Below are 22,917 nucleotides of genomic sequence, written 5' to 3'. Positions count from 1 at the left end.
ACGCAGACACACAGACATTGAGAGAGGCAGCCAAAAAGAGAGACATGCAGACACACAGACATGGAGAGGCAGCCAAAAAGAGAGACATGCAGACACACAGACATGGAGAGAGGCAGCCAAAAAGAGAGACATGCAGACACACAGACATGGAGAGAGGCAGCCAAAAAGAGAGACATGCAGACACACAGACATGGAGAGAGGCAGCCAAAAAGAGAGACATGCAGACACACAGACATGGAGAGAGGCAGCCAAAAAGAGAGACATGCAGACACACAGACATGGAGAGAGGCAGCCAAAAAGAGAGACACGCAGACACACAGACATCGAGAGAGGCAGCCAAAAAGAGAGACACGCAGACACACAGACATGGAGAGAGGCAGCCAAAAAGAGAGACACGCAGACACACAGACATGGAGAGAGGCAGCCAAAAAGAAAGACATGCAGACACACAGACATGGAGAGAGTCAGCCAAAAAGAGAGACATGCAGACACACAGACATGGAGAGAGTCAGCCAAAAAGAGAGACATGCAGACACACAGACATGGAGAGAGTCAGCCAAAAAGAGAGACATGCAGACACACAGACATGGAGAGAGGCAGCCAAAAAGAGAGACACGCAGACACACAGACATGGAGAGAGGCAGCCAAAAAGAGAGACATGCAGACACACAGACATGGAGAGAGGCAGCCAAAAAGAGAGACATGCAGACACACAGACATGGAGAGAGGCAGCCAAAAGAGAGACATGCAGACACACAGACATGGAGAGAGGCAGCCAAAAAGAGAGACATGCAGACACACAGACATGGAGAGAGGCAGCCAAAAAGAGAGACATGCAGACACACAGACATGGAGAGAGGCAGCCAAAAAGAGAGACATGCAGACACACAGACATGGAGAGAGGCAGCCAAAAAGAGAGACACTCAGACAAAGACAAGCAAACACAAACACAGAGAGAAATAGAGAGACAGACAGACAGACAGACAAACACCAGGCGTCAGGCTATAAGACAGACAGACGAGAACCCCTAACACAGAGACGATTGAGGCAGACTGACTGACAGTGAGGCCCACGTGTGAGAGCCAGCAAACAGAAAGGGAAAGAGTGGGTGAGAGAAAACAACTGCAGTGAGCAAGGGATGGAAGGAGGAAGTAATGAGCAGAAGGGTGTGGTCGACTAACGGTTCATCACTGATTCCTGACTGACACACAGAGGAAAGAGGCCGTGGATACTGCTCTGGAACGAGCTCCGGAACTACGTGACATCTCAGTATGGACACCAAGGTGAGCTTAATGACTTTCATTGGGGACTCAAAGAGCGGAGGAGGAAGGGAGGGATGTTGGTACTCATGAGAAAGCGAGAGAGTAAGATATGTGAAGAGAGAGAGAGAGAGAGAGAGAGAGCGAGAGAGAGCGTGTGGCGGATGTTCGATATGGACAGACGGACGGACAAACAGACAGATGCACAGAAAGATAAACAGACAATGGGTGAGTGAGTGAGAGAGATAGAGACGGTCAGACAGGGGGTTAGAGGGGTGAGAGAGAGGCTGGTAGGGAGGCTGGGACAGCCCCAGGCGAACAGGCCTTTGCCTTGACATATGCTTCAGAGGCTTCAGAGTGAAATTAGGACTGGCGTGACCCGCTAATTTGAGCTGTCAAGCCTCATGATGCCCACTGACGATCACCTGTCACCGCCTCCCCTGCCCTGAGGACATGCTGCCATCAGAATAGGTCAGGGGTGGCATCTCATCTAGGTCCTGATACAACACCAAAACACTCCTCTGGCTTTCCATCCCTCCCTCCTTCCCTACCTTCATCCACCCCGCTCTCTGCTCTCCATCCCTCTGGAACAAATAATAATTGGGTTCATTGTTGGTTTATTGTTGATGTTATTTTTCTGTATACACTACAGCTTTTTCTCATAACTAAAAGGTCATCAGGGCGATTGCGATTCTCCTCAGAATGAATGTGTTTACTTGTTTGCCTATCTTATTTTATGTGTACAATTCCCATATGGTGCAGATGAAGAGGGACTCGAAAAAGCTATTATGACCCTGTACAATAGTTGTGTGTCTCAGAGAAAGCTGTGGGAGACTGTAGCACCTGACTGCTGTAAGTGTTGTTGTTGTGACAGAGCCTCATTCTGCAACTATGTTTTTAATTTGCCGACATTAAGGAGTTCAGAGATTGGATTTACAGTGTGATGTCTGAGGGAGCGGCGGCAGCAACACAATGTGCTAAGGAGCATGTGGAAGGATTCCCGTTATAGCCATGGACTCCATCTCATCTCAACACATGACCTCAACCTTCCCCCTCAGCTAACTCAGGGCGATGTGCTGTGTGCTAGGTGATGATATGTGTAACTACACAGAGGTCATGGCTTTCAGTTGGAAAAATAGAAACAGGGCTTCAGTATAATTCCATGGATTAGAAAATGCGAGTACACTCATCCAGTTTGTATATCGTACTATACGTTTTGTTTGAGATTGTCAGCCATCTTCATTGCGTGAAAAATGTGCTTGACTGCATTTAGGTGTGGGGGAGGGTAGTGGTAGAACCAACTGCTATGAGTACAATTTCCTGTGTTTCAAAAGACATGTAGCCTCAGTGACTGACATGAAACCAGTAACATGGGTACTTCCTCTTTATACTGATATTAGTTATGGGCCTACATGAACGCATCCCTTGTTCCACACAGTAGCTCGTAGGGACTGTCTCATTGTGTAGAGTACCATTAGAAAACCATTAGAGAACCATTACAAAACCATTACAGCTAAAGATAGGAGCTGGTTCTGAAACCTGTTACTCAGCCCTATAATGGGCAGAGAAAACATTAGTGAGTGTGTGTACGTGCCTGCGTGCGTGTGTGTTCGTGCGGGTGAATGTGTGTGTGTGTTTGTGTGTGTTTAGGTGCAGCGGGAGCTCACAAACAAGAAGGGTGGTAATTAAGGTTGATAGATTTGTGGTTGTCATGTGTCTGCTGTAATCTATGGTCGGTATAACAGATGTGCCTGTGTGGCTGCCTATAAGTGATCTGTATTTATTGCAGTGTCACCTGTGCTGTTTAAGGGCCTTTGCTTATCTTGCAGATTTCCAGCTAAAGTAGTTGTCAGCTTAATGCTGTATTAATTACAGACCCTCAGGAGACTGAAAAGATTTGGCATGGGTCCTCAGATCCTCAAAAAATTCTACAGCTGCACCATCGAGAGCATCCTGACTGGTTGCATCACCGCCTGGTATGGCAACTGCTTGGCCTCCGACCGTAAGGCACTACAGAGGGTAGTGCATACGGCCCAGTACATCACTGGGGCCAAGCTTCCTGCCATCCAGGACCTCTATACCAGGCGGTGTCAGAGGAAGGCCCTCAAAATTGTCAAAGACTCCAGCCACCCTAGTCATAGACTGTTCTCTCTGCTACCACACGGCAAGCGGTACCGGAGTGCCAAGTCTAGGTCCAAAAGACTTCTCAACAGCTTCTACCCCCAAGCCATAAGACTCCTAAACAGCTAATCATGGCTACCCGGGCTATTTGCACTGCCCCCCCCCCCCCCACACACCCCATCATTTTAAGCTGCTGCTACTCTGTTAATTATTTATGCATAGTCACTTTAACTCTACCTACATGTACATATTACTTCAACTACCTCAACTAGCCAGTGCCATCGCACATTGACTCTGCACCGGTACCCCCCTGTATATATAGCCTCCCTACTGTTATTTTATTTTACTTCTGCTCTTTTTTTCTCAACACTTTTTTGTTTTATTCTACTTTTTTTATAAAAAATAAATGCACTGTTGGTTAAGGGCTGTAAGTAAACATTTCACTGTAATGTCTGCACCTGTTGTATTCGGCGCATGTGGCCAATAAAATTTGATTTGATTTGATTTGATTTGCTGAGAATCTCTCACACACATCTATCTCTCACTTCTTCACGTGCTCTGTCTTTCAGATTCAGCTGAGCTGGATGGCTGTATGTCTGTTTCTCACACTACCAGGTAAGTCATCAAAAATAGTGATTTATTTCTCTCTCACACACATACACATGCGTCACACACTGTTGTCATATAGGAACATACAGTAAACACACTCTCCCTTTCTCATCTCAAACTAAAACATGTCTAAAACAGGGGTCTTCAACCTTTCCTTGCCCAGGGACCCCCGCCCAGGCAAACCCGGAGACCCAGGGACCCCGATCATGTGTTAGAAAAACATTTTATAATCTGGTGAATGATAATCACAAGGACAAGTAATCAACATTTTAGAATGAATAGATTTGGTAGATAGGTTTTCATTATTTTGACCTCCCCACATTATAATTGGAAAAAGTGTCAACGCTAACATAGCCTATTAGCTAGAAAGGTAACTCCAAACTAGGGCTGCGACGGTTATAGCATTTTGGGTAACGATTAAATGTAATGCAAATGGCCACAGTTGTCATAATTGTCAATTTTGTTGAAAAATGTTTTGAGCTTGTATTGCATCATAATGCATCTTTCAAAATTAGCTACGACATACCTAATGAATACAACACAGCTTTTGTGACACCCCTGTCTCAAAAACTAATTGTTTTGACTGCTTAGAACTTTTGGAAATTGAGCTTCTCCTCCCAACTGTGCCGTTCTACTCGTAAAATGATTACTAACTTTACCCACTTTCTGTATAAATTAAAAACTGCTATTGGGTGAGCTATATCTACTTGAATATAAAGTTCAATCTCTCCCTTCTCCTAAAATGAATGTATTAAGACAATTGTGACAATTATTATACGATAGATGTGCTAGCCCTACTCCACACATATGTTCGTTAATAGCAGCTGTTTAGCTGGTTAATCAAAAGTTAGAAATGTGTTTGGCAAAAATGTATGTCAAAGTCAAGAAAGCTTGCTAGCAGCTAGCGTCATTCGCTGCGACTGGTACTCTCAGAGCTTTTTTAAAGCCTATGTCAGATACTCCAGTGAGTGTAATTAACTCCAATGAGTATAATTTGATCAATATTAGGAGTTGAGAAATAAAGACATAATAAAAAAATATTATTTCTACTGTAGGCATGTATTTCAAAATGTGTTTAGTCTGTTGTTGCTAGCGATATTCATAAAAATATTGAAATAATATTTCTTTATTTAACTATGCCCTGGTATAAACAGTCCTGAGTCATTCCAACAAATGTTTCTGTTTTTTCAGTGACATCTCTCCTCCTCTGAACCACACTGTAAATATAAAAAAAATGGATTCAGTTCTAATCATGTTTGCTTGTGGGAACCCAGTGGGCCCATGGGTTGGTTAATTGGAGGGTATTGATGGGGAGTGGAGTATGTACAAAGGCCTGCTTGTCCCGTCTCTCAGGGCCAGGACAATCCACCTCTGTGTTGGCCAGAGCAGCCCCTTCACAACAACGCTGCACTGCCCGCTCACGAGACTATTATTATGACAGAATTTGCATACATTCGCACCACTCTATCTACCCAGCAAACAATTCTAGGGAGAGAGAACGTTTTTGTAATGTTTCCCATAATGTTTGCCTAATGTTTGAGTGTCCAGTTTTCCATTAGTCAGGGGAACATTCTATCTATGTTAGCAAAAACCTTCTGAGAACCTTTTTAGCATGTTTTGGCGCTAGAGTTAGGAGAATATTCCCTTAATGTCAAACAGAACATACCCAGAACGTGGATACCATGTTGTCAGAATATACAATATTAAGATTCTAGACACGTTTCATGGGATGTTGAAAAACATTAATGTGTCCAGTTTTCTGAGGGTTAGGAGAATATTCCATCAATGTCCCACCAAACATACACAGAACATGGTTGCCATGTTCACAGAACATAAGATATTAATGTTCTAGACGCGTTTCATGGAAACGTTGCAAGAACATTTCTGACCTTACTGAAGAGCTCAGTGACTTTCAACGTGGCATTGTCATAGGATGCCACCTTTCCAACAAGTCAGTTCATCATATTTCTGCTCTGCTAGAGCTTCCCCGGTCCACTGTAAGTGCTGTTATTGTGAAGTGGAAATGTCTAGGAGCAACAACGGCTCAGCCACGAAGTGGTAGGCCACACACGCTCAAAGAACAGGACCACCGAGTGCTGAAGCGCGTAACGCGTAAAACACGTCTGTCCTCGGTTGCAACACTCACTACCGAGTTCCAAACTGCCTCCGGAAGCAATGTCAACACAATAACTGTTCATCTACAGCTTCATGAAATGGGTTTCCATGGCCGAGCAGCCGCACACAACCCTAAGATCACCATGCGCAATGCCAAGCGTCGGCTGGAGTGGTGTAAAGCGCGCCGCCATTGGACTCTGGAGCAGTGGAAACTCGTTCTCTGGAGTGATGAATCACGCTTCACCATCTGGCTGATGAATATGGGTTTGGTAGATGCCAGAAGAATGCCACCTGCCCCAATGCATAGTGCCAACTGTAAAGTTTGGTGGAGGAGGAATAATGGTCTGGGGCTGTTTTTCATGAATCGGGCTAGGCCCCTTAGCTCCAGTGAAGTGAAATCTTAACGCTACAGCATACAATGACATTCTGGACGATTCTGTGCTTCCAACTTTGTGGCAACAGTTTGGGGAAGGCTCTTTCCTGTTTCAGCATGACAATGCCTTCGTGCAAAAATCGAGGTCCATACAGAAATGGTTTGTCGACATCGGTGTGGAAGAACTTGACTGGCCTGCACAGAGTCCTGACCTCAACCCCATCGAACACCTTTGGGATGAATTGGAATGCCGACTGCGAGCCAGGCCTAATCGCCCAACATCAGTGCTCGACCTCACCAATGCTCTGGCTGAATGGAAGCAAGTCCCTGCAGCAATGTTCCAACATCTAGTGGAATTCCTTCCCAGAAGAGTGTAGGCTGGTATAGCAGCAAAGATGGAACCAACTCCATATTAATGATCATGATTTTGGAATGAGATGTTCGACGAGCATGTGTCCACATACTTTTGGTCATGTAGTGTATTTGAGTGAGAGTGGACTAACAAAATCAATGGGGGCCCCCCGGTCGGTAATTCTACCATAATTACTACAAGTTTAGATAGCTGGACGCTAGACTTACCAATAAAAAAAAAATAATGCTGACATGGGATAATTGAGTGAGTCTTAGTGACTGACATAACAAAATAAAAACTGCTTATGTACAACCAAATTTCGAAATTGCACCTTGTTTATTCTACTATTTTAACTCTCAATAGTAAGTTGAGACCCCAACTGAGTTCCTATTATTTACTTTAACTTCCGCGGGCCTACTCGTTGCCCATCCCTGCTGTAGGGCATGTGCTTATTGGTCCAGTATAGTTAGGCCCTGTCCAGAAGAAACCTTAACCCCTCCTCCTTTGGCACTTATGTAGATGAAACAACTCGCTAGGTGTAAGCAATAGGTTTAGTGCACTTTGAAGTAAATCTCAGCTCTGTTTTATTTATATTTTATTTCACCTTTATTTAACCAGGTAAGCCAGTTGATAACAAGTTCTCATTTACAACTGCGACCTGGCCAAGATAAAGCAAAGCAGTGCGATAAAAACAACAACACAGAGTTACATATAGGGTAAAAAAACATAAAGTCAAAAAATACAACAAAATATATATACAGTGTGTGCAAATGTAGCAAGTTATGGAGGTAAGGCAATAAATAGGCTATAGTGCAAAATAATTACAATTAGTATTAACACTGGAATGATAGATGTGCAAGAGATGATGTGCAAATTGAGATACTGGGGTGCAAAAGAGCAAAATAAATTTACATTTACATTTACGTCATTTAGCAGACGCTCTTATCCAGAGCGACTTACAAATTGGTGCATTCACCTTATTGCCAGTGGGATAACCACTTTACAATGTTTTTTTTTTGGGGGTGGGGGGGTAGAAGGATTACTTTATCCTATCCCAGGTATTCCTTAAAGAGGTGGGGTTTCAAATGTCTCCGGAAGGTGGTGAGTGACTCCGCTGTCCTGGCGTCGTGAGGGAGCTTGTTCCACCATTGGGGTGCCAGAGCAGCGAACAGTTTTGACTGGGCTGAGCGGGAACTGTTCTTCCGCAGAGGTAGGGGAGCCAGCAGGCCAGAGGTGGATGAACGCAATGACCTCGTTTGGGTGTAGGGACTGATCAGAGCCTGAAGGTATGGAGGTGCCGTTCTCCTCACAGCTCCGTAGGCAAGCACCATGGTCTTGTAGCAGATGCGAGCTTCAACTGGAAGCCAGTGGAGTGTGCGGAGGAGCGGGGTGACGTGAGAGAACATGGGAAGGTTGAACAACAGACGGGCTGCGGCATTCTGGATGAGTTGTAGGGGTTTAATGGCACAGGCAGGGAGTCCAGCCAACAGCGAGTTGCAGTAATCCAGACGGGAGATGACAAGTGCCTGGATTAGGACCTGTGCCGCTTCCTGTGTAAGGCAGGGTCGTACTCTCCGAATGTTGTAGAGCATGAACCTAGAGGATCAGGTCACCGCCTTGATGTTAGCGGAGAACGACAGGGTGTTGTCCAGGGTCACGCCAAGGCTCTTCGCACTCTGGGAGGAGGACACAACGGAGTTGTCAACCTTGATGGCGAGATCATGGAACGGGCAGTCCTTCCCCGGGAGGAAGAGCAGCTCCGTCTTGCCAAGGTTCAGCTTGAGGTGGTGATCCGTCATCCATACTGATATGTCTGCCAGACATGCAGAGATGCGATTCGCCACCTGGTTATCAGAAGGGGTAAAGGAGAAGATTAGTTGTGTGTCGTCTGCGTAGCAATGATAGGAGAGGCCATGTGAGGATATGACAGAGCCAAGTGACTTGGTGTATAGCGAGAATAGGAGAGGGCCTAGAACTGAGCCCTGGGGGACACCAGTGGTGAGAGCACGTGGTGCGGAGACAGCTTCTCGCCACGCCACTTGGTAGGAGCGACCGGTCAGGTAGGGACGCAATCCAAGAGTGAGCCGCGCCGGAGATGCCCAGCTTGGAGAGGGTGGAGAGGAGGATCTGATGGTTCACAGTATCAAAGGCAGCAGACAGGTCTAGAAGGACAAGAGCAGAGGAGAGAGAGTTAGCTTTAGCAGTGCGGAGAGCCTCCGTGACACAGAGAAGAGCAGTCTCAGTTGAATGACCAGTCTTGAAACCTGACTGGTTTGGATCAAGAAGGTCATTCTGAGAGAGATAGCAAGAGAGTTGGCTAAAGACGGCACGCTCAATAGTTTTGGAGAGAAAGAAAGAAGGGATACTGGTCTGTAGTTGTTGACATCAGAGGGATCGAGTGTTGGTTTTTTGAGAAGGGGTGCAATTCTCGCTCTCTTGAAGATGGAAGGGACATAGCCAGCGGTCAAGGATGAGTTGATCAGCGAGGAGAGGTAAGGGAGAAGGTCACCGGAGATGGTCTGGAGAAGAGAGGAGGGGATAGGGTCAAGCGGGCAGGGTGTTGGGCGGCCGGCCGTCACAAGTTGCAAGATTTTATCTGGAGAGAGAGGGGTGAAAGAAGTCAAAGCATAGGGTAGGGCAGTGTGAGCAGGACCAGCAGTGTCATTTGACTTAACAAACGAGGATCGGATGTCGTCAACCTTCTTTTCAAAATGGTTGACGAAGTCATCCACAGAGAGGGAGGAGGGGGCGGGAGGGGGAGGAGGATTCAGCAGGGAGGAGAAGGTGGCAAAGAGCTTCCTAGGGTTAGAGGCAGATGCTTGGAATTAGAGTGGTAGAAAGTGGCTTTAGCAGCAGAAACAGATGAAGAAAATGTAGAGAGGAGGGAGTGAAAAGATGCCAGGTCCGCAGGGAGTCTAGTTTTCCTCCATTTCCGCTCGGCTGCCCAGAGCCCTGTTCTGTGAGCTCGCAATGAGTCATCAAGCCACGGAGCTGGAGGGGAGGACCGAGCCGGCCGGGAGTATAGGGGACATAGAGAGTCAAAGGATGCAGAAAGGGAGGAGAGGAGGGTTGAGGAGGCAGAATCAGGAGATTGGAGGGAAAAGGTTTGAGCAGAGGGAAGAGATGATAGGATGGAAGAGGAGAGAGTAGCAGGAGAGAGAGAGTGAAGGTTGCGACGGTGCATTACCATCTGAGATGGGGCAGAGTGAGTAGTGTTGGAGGAGAGCGAGAGAGAAAAGGATACAAAGTAGTGGTCGGAGACATGGAGGGGAGTTGCAGTGAGATTAGTAGAAGAACAGCATCTAGTAAAGATGAGGTCAAGCGTATTGCCTGCCTTTTGAGTAGTGGGGGACGGTGAGAGGGTGAGGTCAAAAGAGGAGAGGAGTGGAATGAAGGAGGCAGAGAGAAATGAGTCAAAGGTAGACGTAGGGAGGTTGAAGTCACCCAGAACTGTGAGGGGTGAGCCATCCTCAGGAAAGGAACTTATCAAGGCGTCAAGCTCATTGATGAACTCTCCAAGGGAACCTGGAGGGCGATAAATGACAAGGATGTTAAGCTTAAATGGGCTAGTGACTGTGACAGCATGGTATTCAAATGAGGAGATAGACAGATGGGTCAGGGGAAAAATAGAGAATGTCCGCTTGGGAGAGATGAGGATTCCTGTGCCACCACCCCGCTGACCAGATGCTCTCGGGGTATGCGAGAACACATGGTCAGACGAGGAGAGAGCAGTAGGAGTAGCAGTGTTTTCAGTGGTAATCCATGTTTCCGTCAGCGCCAAGAAGTCGAGGGACTGGAGGGTAGCATAGGCTGAGATGAACTCTGCCTTGTTGGCAGCAGAACGGCAGTTCCAGAGGCTGCCTGAGACCTGGAACTCCACGTGGGTGGTGCGTGCAGGGACCACCAGGTTAGAGAGGCAGCAGCCACGCGGTGTGAGGCGTTTGTATAGCCTGTGCGGAGAGGAGAGAACAGGGATAGACAGAGGCATAGTTGACAGGCTACAGAAAATGGCTACAATAATTCAAAGGAGATCGGAATGAAATGAACTAAACATCTGGGAAAGGAGAGAGCGGGGCCTCCCTCACCACAACACCCAAATATAACTCTCCCAACTTCCACCTCAGAAACTATAATTGTTGTAAACTACAGCGGTTCAATGTTTTCTAGGAATAGACTAACTTAGTTTATTCAGCTAGCTAACTTGGTACAGTATTCTTCCGTGAAAATCGTCCAGGGCACCTAGTCATAAGACGCCACAGCCAGCTAGCATGCCGGACTCCAACAACACAGTTTAGCACCAATACTCGGCCACAACAAACCACCAGTGTGTCAACACGCCAAGCAGATCGTTCGTGTCCGTGACTAACGTTGTGGGTTAGACCCGACAGCTTGAGCGAGTCCGTCGTCAACTTATTCAGCCAGTTAGTTAGCTAGAATAGTTTGCATACTAGCTAGCCATTGCTTTCAGACAAAGAAGAAACCCCTCCTTTCACGGCACGAACACACAGAGAGAGCCAAGCTAACGTTAACTAGTCACCCATGTCCCGAATTCCTTGAACGACTCTGGCTACCAATATGTAAAAACAAAACACAAATGTAGGTTATAACTTACCCCTAGCAGCTACTGTTAGCTAGCCAAGTGCAAATTTAGCCACTGAATTGACTCAGCCAGTTCGCGTCTGTTCGCTAGGTCGTTCCAGCTATTGTTTACTAGTAGCTATCCAGGTAGCAACAAGCTAGCTAAATTTCAAGCACAGTAGCCACTTACTACCTAACGTTACCGGTTCAGACAATGAGGTTAGAAAACAGCTGAATGGTAGGCATTATTGTATGTAATTATTGTAGGCAGCCAGCTGGCGTAATTACAGGCACTCTCAGGCGTGAAACAACTATACCGTTGCTAATAGTTGCCAGTAGCTACCCGCCAGCTAGTCCAGGTAGTGGGTTAGCTAGCTAGCTTCGTGCTTCACCGGGCTCAGCCGAATACAATACTAACCTACAATAATTACTTACAACAACCCACGATAACTACCTACAATACCTAACTACAATCTGAATACATAGTTTGAGCATTACTCGACAAAGCCCAAGCTATGTATAAAGCCAAGCTTACCCGACGACCTTACCCGACAACCTCCTCCTCTCCTCTCTCTTTGCACTACCTCATCCCTAACAATATAGGGATGAGGTAGTTGGGTGGGCTAATTTCAGATGGGCTGTGTACAGGTGCAGTGATCGGTAAGGTGCTCTGACAACTGATGCTTAAAGTTAGTGAGGGAGATAAGAGTCTCCAGCTTCAGAGATTTTTGCAATTCGTTCCAGTCATTGGCAGCAGAGAACTGGAAGGAATGGCGGCCAAAGGAGGTGTTGGCTTTGGGGATGACCAGTGAGATATACCTGCTGGAGCGCAGACTACGGGTGGGTGCTGCTATGGTGACCAATGAGCTAAGATAAGGCGGGGATTTGCCTAGCAGTGATTTATAGATGGCCTGGAGCCAGTGGGTTTGACGATGAACATGTAGTGAGGACCAGCCAACAAGAGCGTACAGGTCACAGTGGTGGGTAGTGTATGGGGCTTTGGAGACAAAACGGATGGCACTGTGATAGACTACATCCAATTTGCTGAGTAGAGTGTTGGAGGCTATTTTGTAAAAGTACACTCAAGAAAAATACTATATAATTTATCATAGTAATTCAGGAGAATCATTAAAACAGCTAACATACCCCACCAACATTAGACAACTATACAGAAAGCTCTTAAATTGCTGATAAAAGTAAACCAAATCATTGAGATCGCAGCACCGTGAACCAACAAATTGTGAATTCAAATCCCAGGTGAAGACATGTTGAATAATTATTGTGTAAATGCACATGCACAATGTAATCATCTATTTTAAAGTGTGTCAAATGTGTAAGTTAAAAACACTCTGGTAAAAGCACTGTGTGTGTGAGTATCCCTAATGTTCACAACAGACAAAGAGCTATCAATGGTTCAGTAACAAGGCGTGATTTGTAATTAAAGTTTTTTGGGGGGAGAACATTTCTTTGGGACCATCAGGCGCCATCCTGACAACTGATACACAGAAATATTCCAGCAACGTTCCCATGAAACGTGTTTAGAACATTAATATATTGTGTATGTTTGGTGGGACGTTGATGGAATATTCTCCTAACCCTCAGAAAAAGGGACACATTAATGTTCTTGCAACGTTCCCATGAAACGTGTCTAGAACAATATCTTATGTTCTGAGAACATGGCAACCATGTTTGGTGGGACGTTGATGGAATATTCTCATAACACAGAAAACTGGACACATGAATGTTCTTGCAACGTTACCATGAAACGTGTCTAGAACATTGATATCTTAAATTCTGAGAACATGGTATCCACATTCTGGGTAAGTTCTATTTGACATTAACGGAATGGTCACTTGGAAACATTCCTTGCACATCACCAGAACATTCCTGTGAAAACATTAGTTAATGGCCTAATGAGACTCTTAAGGGAACGTTTTCTAAAGTTGTGGGAACGTTTGTTGTTAGCTGAGTAACTCCCTCCCTTTGTCCTTCCCTCACACTTGCTGTGTGTGGACAAATGCTCAACCCTGGCTGCTGCTAGGAATACATTACTCAAGTGTTGTGGAGAATAATTGCAGCAGTAGCTATGTTTTGTGCTTCTGACTGTCTTGTAATGTGTTGTTTAGGATTTACCCAACTGCTTTGTTTGTGTAATGCTTGAAAAGTCATTTGTTTTCTGTCAACAGGGTCCCTTGCTCAGAGCCCTACCACCACACACCCGAATCGACCGGTGAAAGTGACTCTGGTGGCGAACATTACTACTGCCCCCTCTCCAGCCAGAACTGGTACAGTCCTCTTTGTCATTTCTAGATGATGTCACATGGGGCTATTTCATATTTCTCTGTAGCTTTCCACCTGCCACGACTCACCATTAATCTCAATGACTTCACTCTTAATAGGACCTTCTTTTAAATATTTTTCACCATTAGGATGAATGGAAATCAATGTCCATATACAATGGGAAGCTAGCTCACCAATGTTTGTAATTACTTTGTCTCCATCCTAACTATCTTTGTTTCAGTATCTGTAATCAATTTGATGAATTAGTGCTTTAAATAATGTATAACTTATTTCTAACTATTTTATTAATGGAACTTGCAAAAGAAGAAATCTGACTTATTATTTGGAACGGTACTCCTCTTACCCCGTTTAAGCTAGAAACGCCATTCAACTTTTTTTTTACCAGGTAAGTCAGTTAAGAACAAATTCTTATTCACAATGACGGCCTACACCAGCCAAACCCAGACGACCCTGGGCCAATTGTGCGCTACCCTATGGGACTCCCAATCATGGCCGGTTGTGATACATTTACATTTTAGTCATTTAGCAGACGCTCTTATCCAGGGCGACTTACAGTTAGCGAGTGCATACATTTTCATACTGGCCCCCCGTGGGATTGAACCAGGGGGTCTGTAGTGACACCTCAAGCGCTGAGATGCAGTGCCTTAGACCACTGCGCCACTCGAGAGCCCACTTTAAAACTTGCAGGCCAGTCAGGACTAGTGTGCTTGTATTCAACTTTTTGAAACCAATTACACTTTGTAACCTATTAAGCTTCTATTAAACCTCATCCATTTTAATGGGATTTCTTCAACATTCTAAAGCTTTCATTTAACTTGCATTTACCCGTTGTGATGCATGGATGTTCCAAACTCCGTTGTAGACGAGACTGACTTTATGACCAAAATTATCCTATTTACACTTTGTAGTCAATTTGACACTAGAAAATACTGTTTCTGACTCATATCAATACCACATAGGCCATTTTCAAAGGGATTTTTAAAGGCAGTCACTCTTTAAAAACTCCCATTCTGAAGCTGTGATTTACAACATTCTATTCACTGTAAACAATGTGACTTTTGACAGCAATCAGCTACTTTGACCACTTTCCCAACAAGCTAGACAAAATTATAGAGCGTATGAAATCTTATTCTACTTCTCTCCTATGTAAATCTGATATCAGAACAGAAATATATTCTACCAATCAAACGATACAGCTGTTTTAGTAATCGAATCAACTACTTTTCCTCTCAACTTTGACAAACAACTGAAATTTTTACCACTTTCCCAGCAATTTAGACAAAAATATAGAGTGTATGAAATCTTATTCTACTTTTCTGCTATTCAAATCTGATATCAGAACAGAAATAACTTCTACCAACCAAGAGGTACAGCTGTTTTAGTAACCGCATAAACAACGTTTTATCTCAACTTTTAAAAACAACTAAAAACTTAGTGTATGAAATATTAGTCTACTTCTCTGCTATTTAAATCTGAAATCAGAACAGAAATATATTCTACCAGTCAAACGATACAGCTGTTTTAGTAACAACATCGACTACTTTTTCCAAAACTGTAAGAACAACTGCATTTTTGCCTACTTTCCCAACAACTTGGACAAAAACGTAGAGCGTATGAAATCTTCTAGTTCTCTGCTTTTCAAATCTGAAATCAGACCATAAATATATTTTACCAATCAAATCACAGCACTGGGGGATCACATAAGACTGATTATGCCACACAGCTCACCCCAACCCACTAAACCCCATGTAGCTCAGTTGGTAGAGCATGGTGCTTGCAATGCCAGGGTTGTGGGTTCGATTCCAGTATAAAAAATAAAAATGTATGCACTCACTAATGGTAAGTTGCTCTGGATAAGAGCGTCTGCTAAATGACTAAAATGTAAATGAGTCCCACGGGGGTCCAGTATAAAAAAAAAAAATTAAGTATGCACTTACTAACTTTAAGTCGCTCTGGATAAGAGTGTCTGCTAAATGACTAAAACCCCAATGTCACAAACCAAACTACAATAGCAACCCCACTTACTGTAGCACCTATGTGAACTGAGTCACAAAAACAAATAGCCACAATAGGGGAATTGTCAGTTTGCCTTCAAAATAGAAGTCCAGCATTGAAACTTATTCAAATAGTGGAATCATGCCATATTTTGACTAGATAAGGCAAAAAAAAAAGTTGGAACGTTGTTATATTTTTAACTAAATACAATAATTAATTAATTTGACAAATCACCTCCCCAGTCAGCTTATTGTGCATATTGAACATTCATATTGCACTGTACAGGCTAACCTATGGATTGTGCACCAATGAAATGGGGTATCAGCCTACTCAGTGACACCCACAGAAAGACAATTCTGAACAGTTTACACAAATATTAGCGTCTTGGGTTTCCCGTCCTTCTCCTCTGGGTGGCAGGTTAGTTTCGTTATAAACCTTTGTGTGATTGTGTATGCAACATTTCACTGCACTTTGGATGTGTTCCAAAGTATTTAATAAATAAGTAATTCAGTTCATTGTGAAAGAAAACAAGAGTAGGCTATGTTTTCATATTCTAATAGTCGACTATTGTAGCACGCACTTTTTAAAATTGAAAGCAGAACTGGATGGCCAGAGAGATACACTAAGAACCAATACTTTTTGGAATAACCAGAAGAGGGCAATGTATTAGCGAATAAAATCTGTCTTCTCGCAGCGAAGATGATTTGATTCGACATGACACAAAATGACATTCTTAACACAGTAGACTTCTATAGTTTCTTAGTGGTATTGGCTTTTTACAATATGCTACTTTTTTTAAACTTTGTGGTCCTATATTTTAATTCAAGATACACTATGCAGAAATTGCTGCGCCATTTCCTGGTTGCTAAAATTCTAATAGTTCGCCTAATTTCAGTTTATGTGACAAAAAAAGCATGTATAGTGTAGAGAATCATGGTACCATCTAAACCGATGTGAAATGTATTTTCCATAGCCAAAAATCTTGAACTTTTAGCTGTTTGAAGCTGGTGTACAAAACTGAAAGTAAAAGATGCAAAAAACAAACTTAAGAACGGGAACCATAGCAATAGCGCACATAGAACTGATCTACCACTTCTTAGACTTGCTTTCAATGAAGAATGACAGATCTGTAACTCACCTTTCCATGTGAATTTGGTCAGGTCGCCCAAAAAGTTGCTTTTTGCAGCTTTAACGTTACTGATTAGAAACTGCCTTCTGAAAAAGGGAATTCATTTAACCTATTGTTAATTTGTTCTGCATTCTAGGCCTATACTTAGGATATTTATTTGGTGTAAAGCTAAGTCTGCTTGAGAAAGTAAATGAGATGATTATGGTCTCTGTCATGTGCTCTGAACTGTAGGTGGGCCTACACATGTCTCCTGTCCTGTTGAGCTCAACCCTCCCAGAGTAGTGGTGAGATATGGAGACTCAGTCTCAGTCAACTGCACATCATTCATAGACTCCGAGGGGATGGGCTGGGAGGCCACATATGGAGGTATAGGTGTGCAGGAAGAGGTCAACTTTGTCACCTGGACTGTGAAAAGCCTCATAGACTGGACAATAGAACCTAAATGCTACATCAAACCACACAATGAATCGCAGTGTACTGAGATTCTCCCTGTCATTCTCTACAGTAAGTTGTTTTTCTTTTTCTTATACTTGTGAGTTTTGTCAGTAAAAGCAATTATATTTCACTATATGTAACTATTTTGTCTCTAGAGACTCCAGACAGCGTGTCTATCCCTCCTCTGAACCACTCTGGTCCAATGGTGGAGGGGAAGGAGTACCAGCTGCAGTGTGACATCCACAACATCGCTCCTCTACAGAACCTGGTTGTGAGGTGGTACAAAGGGAATGAAACTATAGAGATTCAAAGGTTTAATGACTCCACAAAGAAACCAGTGAATATCTCTACCCACCTTACCATCACCGACAGAAGATATGGGGGTGAAGTAGAGTACAGATGTGAGGCAGAGCTGGACCTGGGTCCAGAGGGACCAAAACCTTCTGCCTTGTCATCAAAGCCTCTTAATTTGACTGTTTACTGTAAGTATTTTTGTTTCCTTTTGAGGGTTGGTGGACTAAAGGGACCTTTTAAGGGGCTGAGGGACTATTCCATTCTACATATTATCTTCTACCAATCAGATTATAGCACTGAGGGAGCACATAAGACTGATTATGCCACACAGCTCACCCCAACCCATTAAACTAACCCACTATAACAACCCCCACACTCACTAACCCAACTACAATAGTGACCCCACTTACTATAGCTAACCCATGGCCTACCTACCTAAAACATTCAGAAGTACTACTGCAATGTACTGATACTAGAACTTATGGGCTACTTACTACTACCTAGTCTGCCACTAAAGGCTACTATTGACTATTTATTAAACAGTCACTGCCTCTACCAAACCAGCATCAATTTGTCAACACTAACAAACTTCTAAACTTCTTCCACTAGATGCAAAATAATAGCCTAAAACGTTTCTAATTCCTTATGAGTAAAAGTGTAGTAGTCCGAGTGTAGTTATTTGTGATGAAATATGTACTTTTGACTATATTTCCCTACTTTGCTTAAGTAAAACATTTTAAAACGTATTCCTCTACCATAAAAATACTATTAAAGAGCTAAAGCAAGTCCCACAATTGTTCTTCATGGAGAATTACCATCTAGTTAAAGTGGCTTGTAAAAGCAGCCACCTTTTAAATGATGTACCACTTATTTCTGACTTATTTTAGTTATTTGGAACGCTACTCCTCTTACACCATTCCATTCCATCTGGATTAAGTTCTTTCACGCAACGTTTTGATAATATTTATACTTTGTAAACTATTATATATTTTTTCCTCCTAAAAAAACTTTATCCACTGTAATGGGATTTCTTCAACATTCTAAAGCTCCCATTGTTGAAAACTCCCATGACTTCAAACATTCTATTCACCGTTATCAATGTAGCCTTTGATACAAATCAGCTACTTTCCCAACTTAGAGGCTATGAAATCTTAGTCTATTTCTCTGCTGTATAAATCTGAAATCAGAACATATGTAACTTCTACCAATCAAAATTGCTCCAGCAGAGAGGCTATGCAGCACTCGCTATGCTAACGTATAAACAGCTAACTCTCGACATTCCACCCAAACAATAATATATTTTAAAAGTGGTAATTACTTTAGTGTCAATTTCAATCAAGCACTGACGTTATCTACCTAAGAAACACAGATAACCCGGAAGCAGAAGCGCAAGCAACTGACCAGTGAGAATTCTCAAGCTGTGAGCTTTTTCACACTGTGATGTCACAATCACAGCCAATCACAAGTGTAACAATGCTCACAATAATCATCAAATGTGATTTATTTCACGCTGTGGGTATTTTTACATGACACCCCACACTCGAAAGTAATAAGGTTGATATAGTCGTCTATCAAAGTAATCAGACCAGATATTGTAATATATTTAACTTTTACTATATTTCACGGCTTCACTTAATTAAAACATTTTAAACTTCTTCAACTACCACACAACTAATCTTAAAGAGCTGAAGCAAGTCACACAATTTTATTTCATATAAAATTACGTTTCTAGTTCAAATTGTGTGTTTACAACGTTTCTGCCACAGACCAAGGCCACACTTCTAACTCAGTCATCCTCTCTGCTTTTCTCTCCAGCTCCCACAAACAAGTCAACAACACCCACAGCTAAGTCCTTAACCACCACAGGTAAATAACAAACCTCTTATTCCCTCCTTGACATGTAGATATTACCTGTTCCCTGAAAAATGAACACTCCTATTGGTAGTCCCTGAAACACACTGCGACAGAGTGAATGGATGCTTTGCTATCAAGAATCTCCCATAACCAATTCTGTCTTTCACTTCAAGGGTGCACGCAACTTAAAATCAAATTAGCTCTGTAATTAGCAAGCGTTATATTCCCCTTTCTCATTGAGATAGACAGACAGTGGATTATACAGCACCAGACAGGGACACCACTGATACGGTTTAGAAAGTGTAATTAGACCGACCCGATTTCCTATGAGAATCGTGCCATTGAAATATGCTGAAATTCAATTAAAAAAGGGAGTGTAATTATGTGTGGGTCCATATGACAGAGATATGGACTCAATACGCTGACATAATTATTTTTTATTTTTTTATTTTTTTGTATCTCTCGCTCTCTCTCTGTCCATAGTGACATCATCTCCAACCATCTCTGGAAATACCAAGAGAACCTTCGCTCCTGTTGCCTGGGGTAACAAAGGCCTTTCCTAGCCTAACTTTGCCTTAAATCTGGAGGGGTTTTCTGAGTTTTGTTATTGTTATCTCACAGCAGTTTTGACAGTATCACAATTCCCTGTCTCCCAAACAAAACCCTTGGAGGAGTTGTGAAACAGAAACAGAACACCTCAGCTCGCTGTCTCTGTCTTGTCCTCAGATTAATGCTTGATTGTGGCTGATGTAAGAGATAAGAAGTCTCTGAGTGTGTCCCTCTGCGCTGTGCAGGCTTATGTAAGGGTTGAGATGTGGCTTCAACAACACATCATCTGGACCAGACAGCTCTGTCGTCATCTCATTGTGTTGTTGTTCCCATGTGACCCACCTCTCTCTCTCCCTCTGTATTAACGATCATCATGTCATTGTTGTAGGAATATAGGCTACACCTATTATACTGTAAAAACACACAATGCAAGTAGTTTCTTTTATCAACTAAGTGATATTGTATTTTTCTTTGATCACAGATGCAAAGTGGGATGAACCATTCAATTATGGTAAGAGGCTCTGATTTTTTCCAAAGTGCCCAAATACAATGATCAACCAAGCAGATAAAATCCACTTATCAATACCACAATGCCTCCAAACATGGGTTATAATCACATGGTAATAGACTCATCCATGTGTCGCTGTGTCTGTGCTCAGACTACAGCTTCCTCCGCGTTGTTGGTCTGTCTATCGCTGCAGTGCTCTTCATCCTGGGTATTATGGTCATTAGCTGTGAGTAGAAAACATTTACCCTCTGTGTCTCTTAGCTTTCTTTTATTCACACATTACTCCTTACTGTTAATACTGTACTGTTATCATAAAAACATATATTTCTATCCCTCTTACTGTCCTCCTCACTCTCACTCTCTCTTTCGCTCTTTCTCTCTCACTCGTTCTCTATCACACAGGTGGTAAAGTATGCCGGATGCCTAGGTGTCATGTGGGCACAGGGAAGTGAGTAGTCCTCTATAGCCACTTATATCAATGTGACACGCACTCACGCACACATATACACCCACCCACCCACACACACACGCACGTCACCTTCAGCTTCACATACTACAACTGACACAACTGTGGCTACGCTTGTGTGGCTGTGACCTCATTATGGAACACAGGCCAAATCACGCAACAGTATTTGTACTGGAAGTGTTCCAGTGAAGTGACTGACTATAAAGGGACAACGTAAATAGCCAAGTGGGCCAGCAGGGTTGCAATGGTTAGGGATATCATTCTGTGTTGGTATTGAATGCTATTGTATTCTATCTATACCATGAGTGAGTATCTGTGTGCCTAAATGAGTTTATGTAGATACAGTACTGTAAACATGGATAAATCACAGTATAGAGTAAGTGTTTAAAGTCAGTCTTGACGTCAGTCATAATCACTGAATGGAATGCTGACTTAGATCCTATTGTTGACAAATGGGCTAGATACAAGCGAGGCTTAAAGCGTTGTTTGGCTGTAATGGATTGGTTTGTCAGCCATGTACAGTACAGTTCTATAAATATTTATTCGCATTGTTTGATGAATTGATGTTAGAACAATCAATGTTAGATGAATTTAAATGTGATTATCTGACCATAGATTAATTGACCCTGGATAAATGGACATTTCATTAATTGATGTCATGTGTGTTTTTTCCCAGGTCGTACCAAGTGGCCAGAGAGTAGTGAGGGGACAGACGTGTTACTGAGTGGCCTCAAGACACCAGAAGAGTTCATCAGAGGGACACGGAGAAACAACACTGATTCAACAGACCTTATTGACCATGTGCGTGTGTATGTGTGTGTGAAAACGTTGTTGGACGAAACTCTGCGTCTCTCATCTCAGCGATGAGAACATGTGTTTCATGTGCCTTTCCCACAGACTGCAAGTGAGACTCACTCAGCATTATGAAATGACCTCTCCCTCACTCTTCTAAAGACTGACCTGTAGTTTTGAACGCAAGTTTGATTATACTTTGGCACTCATGTTTCTATGTATATTTCCTCTGTAGCTCAGCTGGTAGAGCACGGCGCTTGTAATGCCAAGGTAGTGGGTTCGATCCCCGGGACCACCCATACACAAAAATTTATGCACGCATGACTGTAAGTCGCTTTGGATAAAAGCGTCTGCTAAATGGCATATTATTATATTATTATTCTAATGCTCACAAAATGTTACAGAATACATACCGTAGATGTTGCATGGCTCAGAGGCGCCCCCAAGAGCACTGGAAGCGGTACTGATCCTTTTTTGTCTCAGATATTCCAGAGACGGCAATTTCATGCCCAGCTTTTCACATATCATCGTGTAGATTTTATCTGTAGATTTGTCACCAACGTGGATGACATTTTCTCTAATAAATCACATACATGTCCTGTTCATGGTCTCATTTCCACATATATTATGAAGATCCATTATGCCTCTGACAGCCTCATCTAAACGAACAGTCCCTCTGTTTCCGGGTAGGGAATTGCCAATACTACATGCCACAGGGATAATACAGTCATAGGTGTCTGAGAAGCTTCCCTGTTCTTCCTTCAAAAGGAAAATCCACTCAAAAACTGTATTTGGTTATTTTTTTCTTTAGTGCATACAGTCCCAAAATGTTTTGCACGTCAGCAGTCAAGTTTTCAAGATATTAGACTTTCAAGAAGCAAAGTGTCACGGCCACATCATGTTTGTCCCTTTAACAGAACAGAGAGGTGGAGAAAAAAATAGGGGCATTATTTTCCTGTTAGTCTTTACCATTACCTTCCGTTACCAAATCCAACTTTGAAATTAAAATGAATTGCAAGTGTGGCTGGATAATGACGAGATGAGTCATGTTTGAAATCAGACTTCCACCTCTATCAAACAACCTGCTCAACTCTATCCAAGCTGTTTCTATGAAAACGATTAAAATCACTACCTCAGATACGGCCGAGCATCATACAAGCCAGTGAATAAAATGGCCCTAAACAACA

General features: G+C 43.1%; 1 protein-coding gene across 1 annotated transcript; it reads left to right on the top strand.

The window, feature by feature from the left end:
* The first annotated feature begins 1,063 nt into the window (after nucleotides 1–1,063).
* LOC123492865 (intercellular adhesion molecule 1-like) lies at nucleotides 1,064–22,029 on the top strand. Its single transcript, XM_045226257.1, has 11 exons — nucleotides 1,064–1,283; nucleotides 3,950–3,995; nucleotides 13,594–13,692; nucleotides 17,064–17,336; nucleotides 17,423–17,749; nucleotides 19,377–19,427; nucleotides 19,899–19,958; nucleotides 20,446–20,475; nucleotides 20,624–20,698; nucleotides 20,875–20,920; nucleotides 21,615–22,029. The coding sequence occupies exons 1-11, from the start codon at nucleotides 1,272–1,274 to the stop codon at nucleotides 21,637–21,639; spliced, it is 1,044 nt and encodes a 347-aa protein (XP_045082192.1). The 5' UTR covers nucleotides 1,064–1,271; the 3' UTR covers nucleotides 21,640–22,029.
* The last annotated feature ends 888 nt before the right edge of the window (nucleotides 22,030–22,917 follow it).

This window comes from Coregonus clupeaformis, chromosome 17 (assembly GCF_020615455.1).
Source record: "Coregonus clupeaformis isolate EN_2021a chromosome 17, ASM2061545v1, whole genome shotgun sequence".
Taxonomy (NCBI): Eukaryota; Metazoa; Chordata; class Actinopteri; order Salmoniformes; family Salmonidae; genus Coregonus; species Coregonus clupeaformis.
The sequence above is the reverse complement of the archived record's forward strand: the minus strand, read 5'-3'. Positions and strand labels throughout refer to the sequence as shown.

Bases quoted from the DNA above. Each gene is read 5' to 3' on its own strand.
- LOC123492865 (XM_045226257.1), top strand. The intron at 3,996-13,593 runs GTAAGTCATCAA...TTCTGTCAACAG, and splicing joins TCTGTTTCTCACACTACCAG to GGTCCCTTGCTCAGAGCCCT. The intron at 20,699-20,874 runs GTGAGTAGAAAA...TCTATCACACAG, and splicing joins GGGTATTATGGTCATTAGCT to GTGGTAAAGTATGCCGGATG.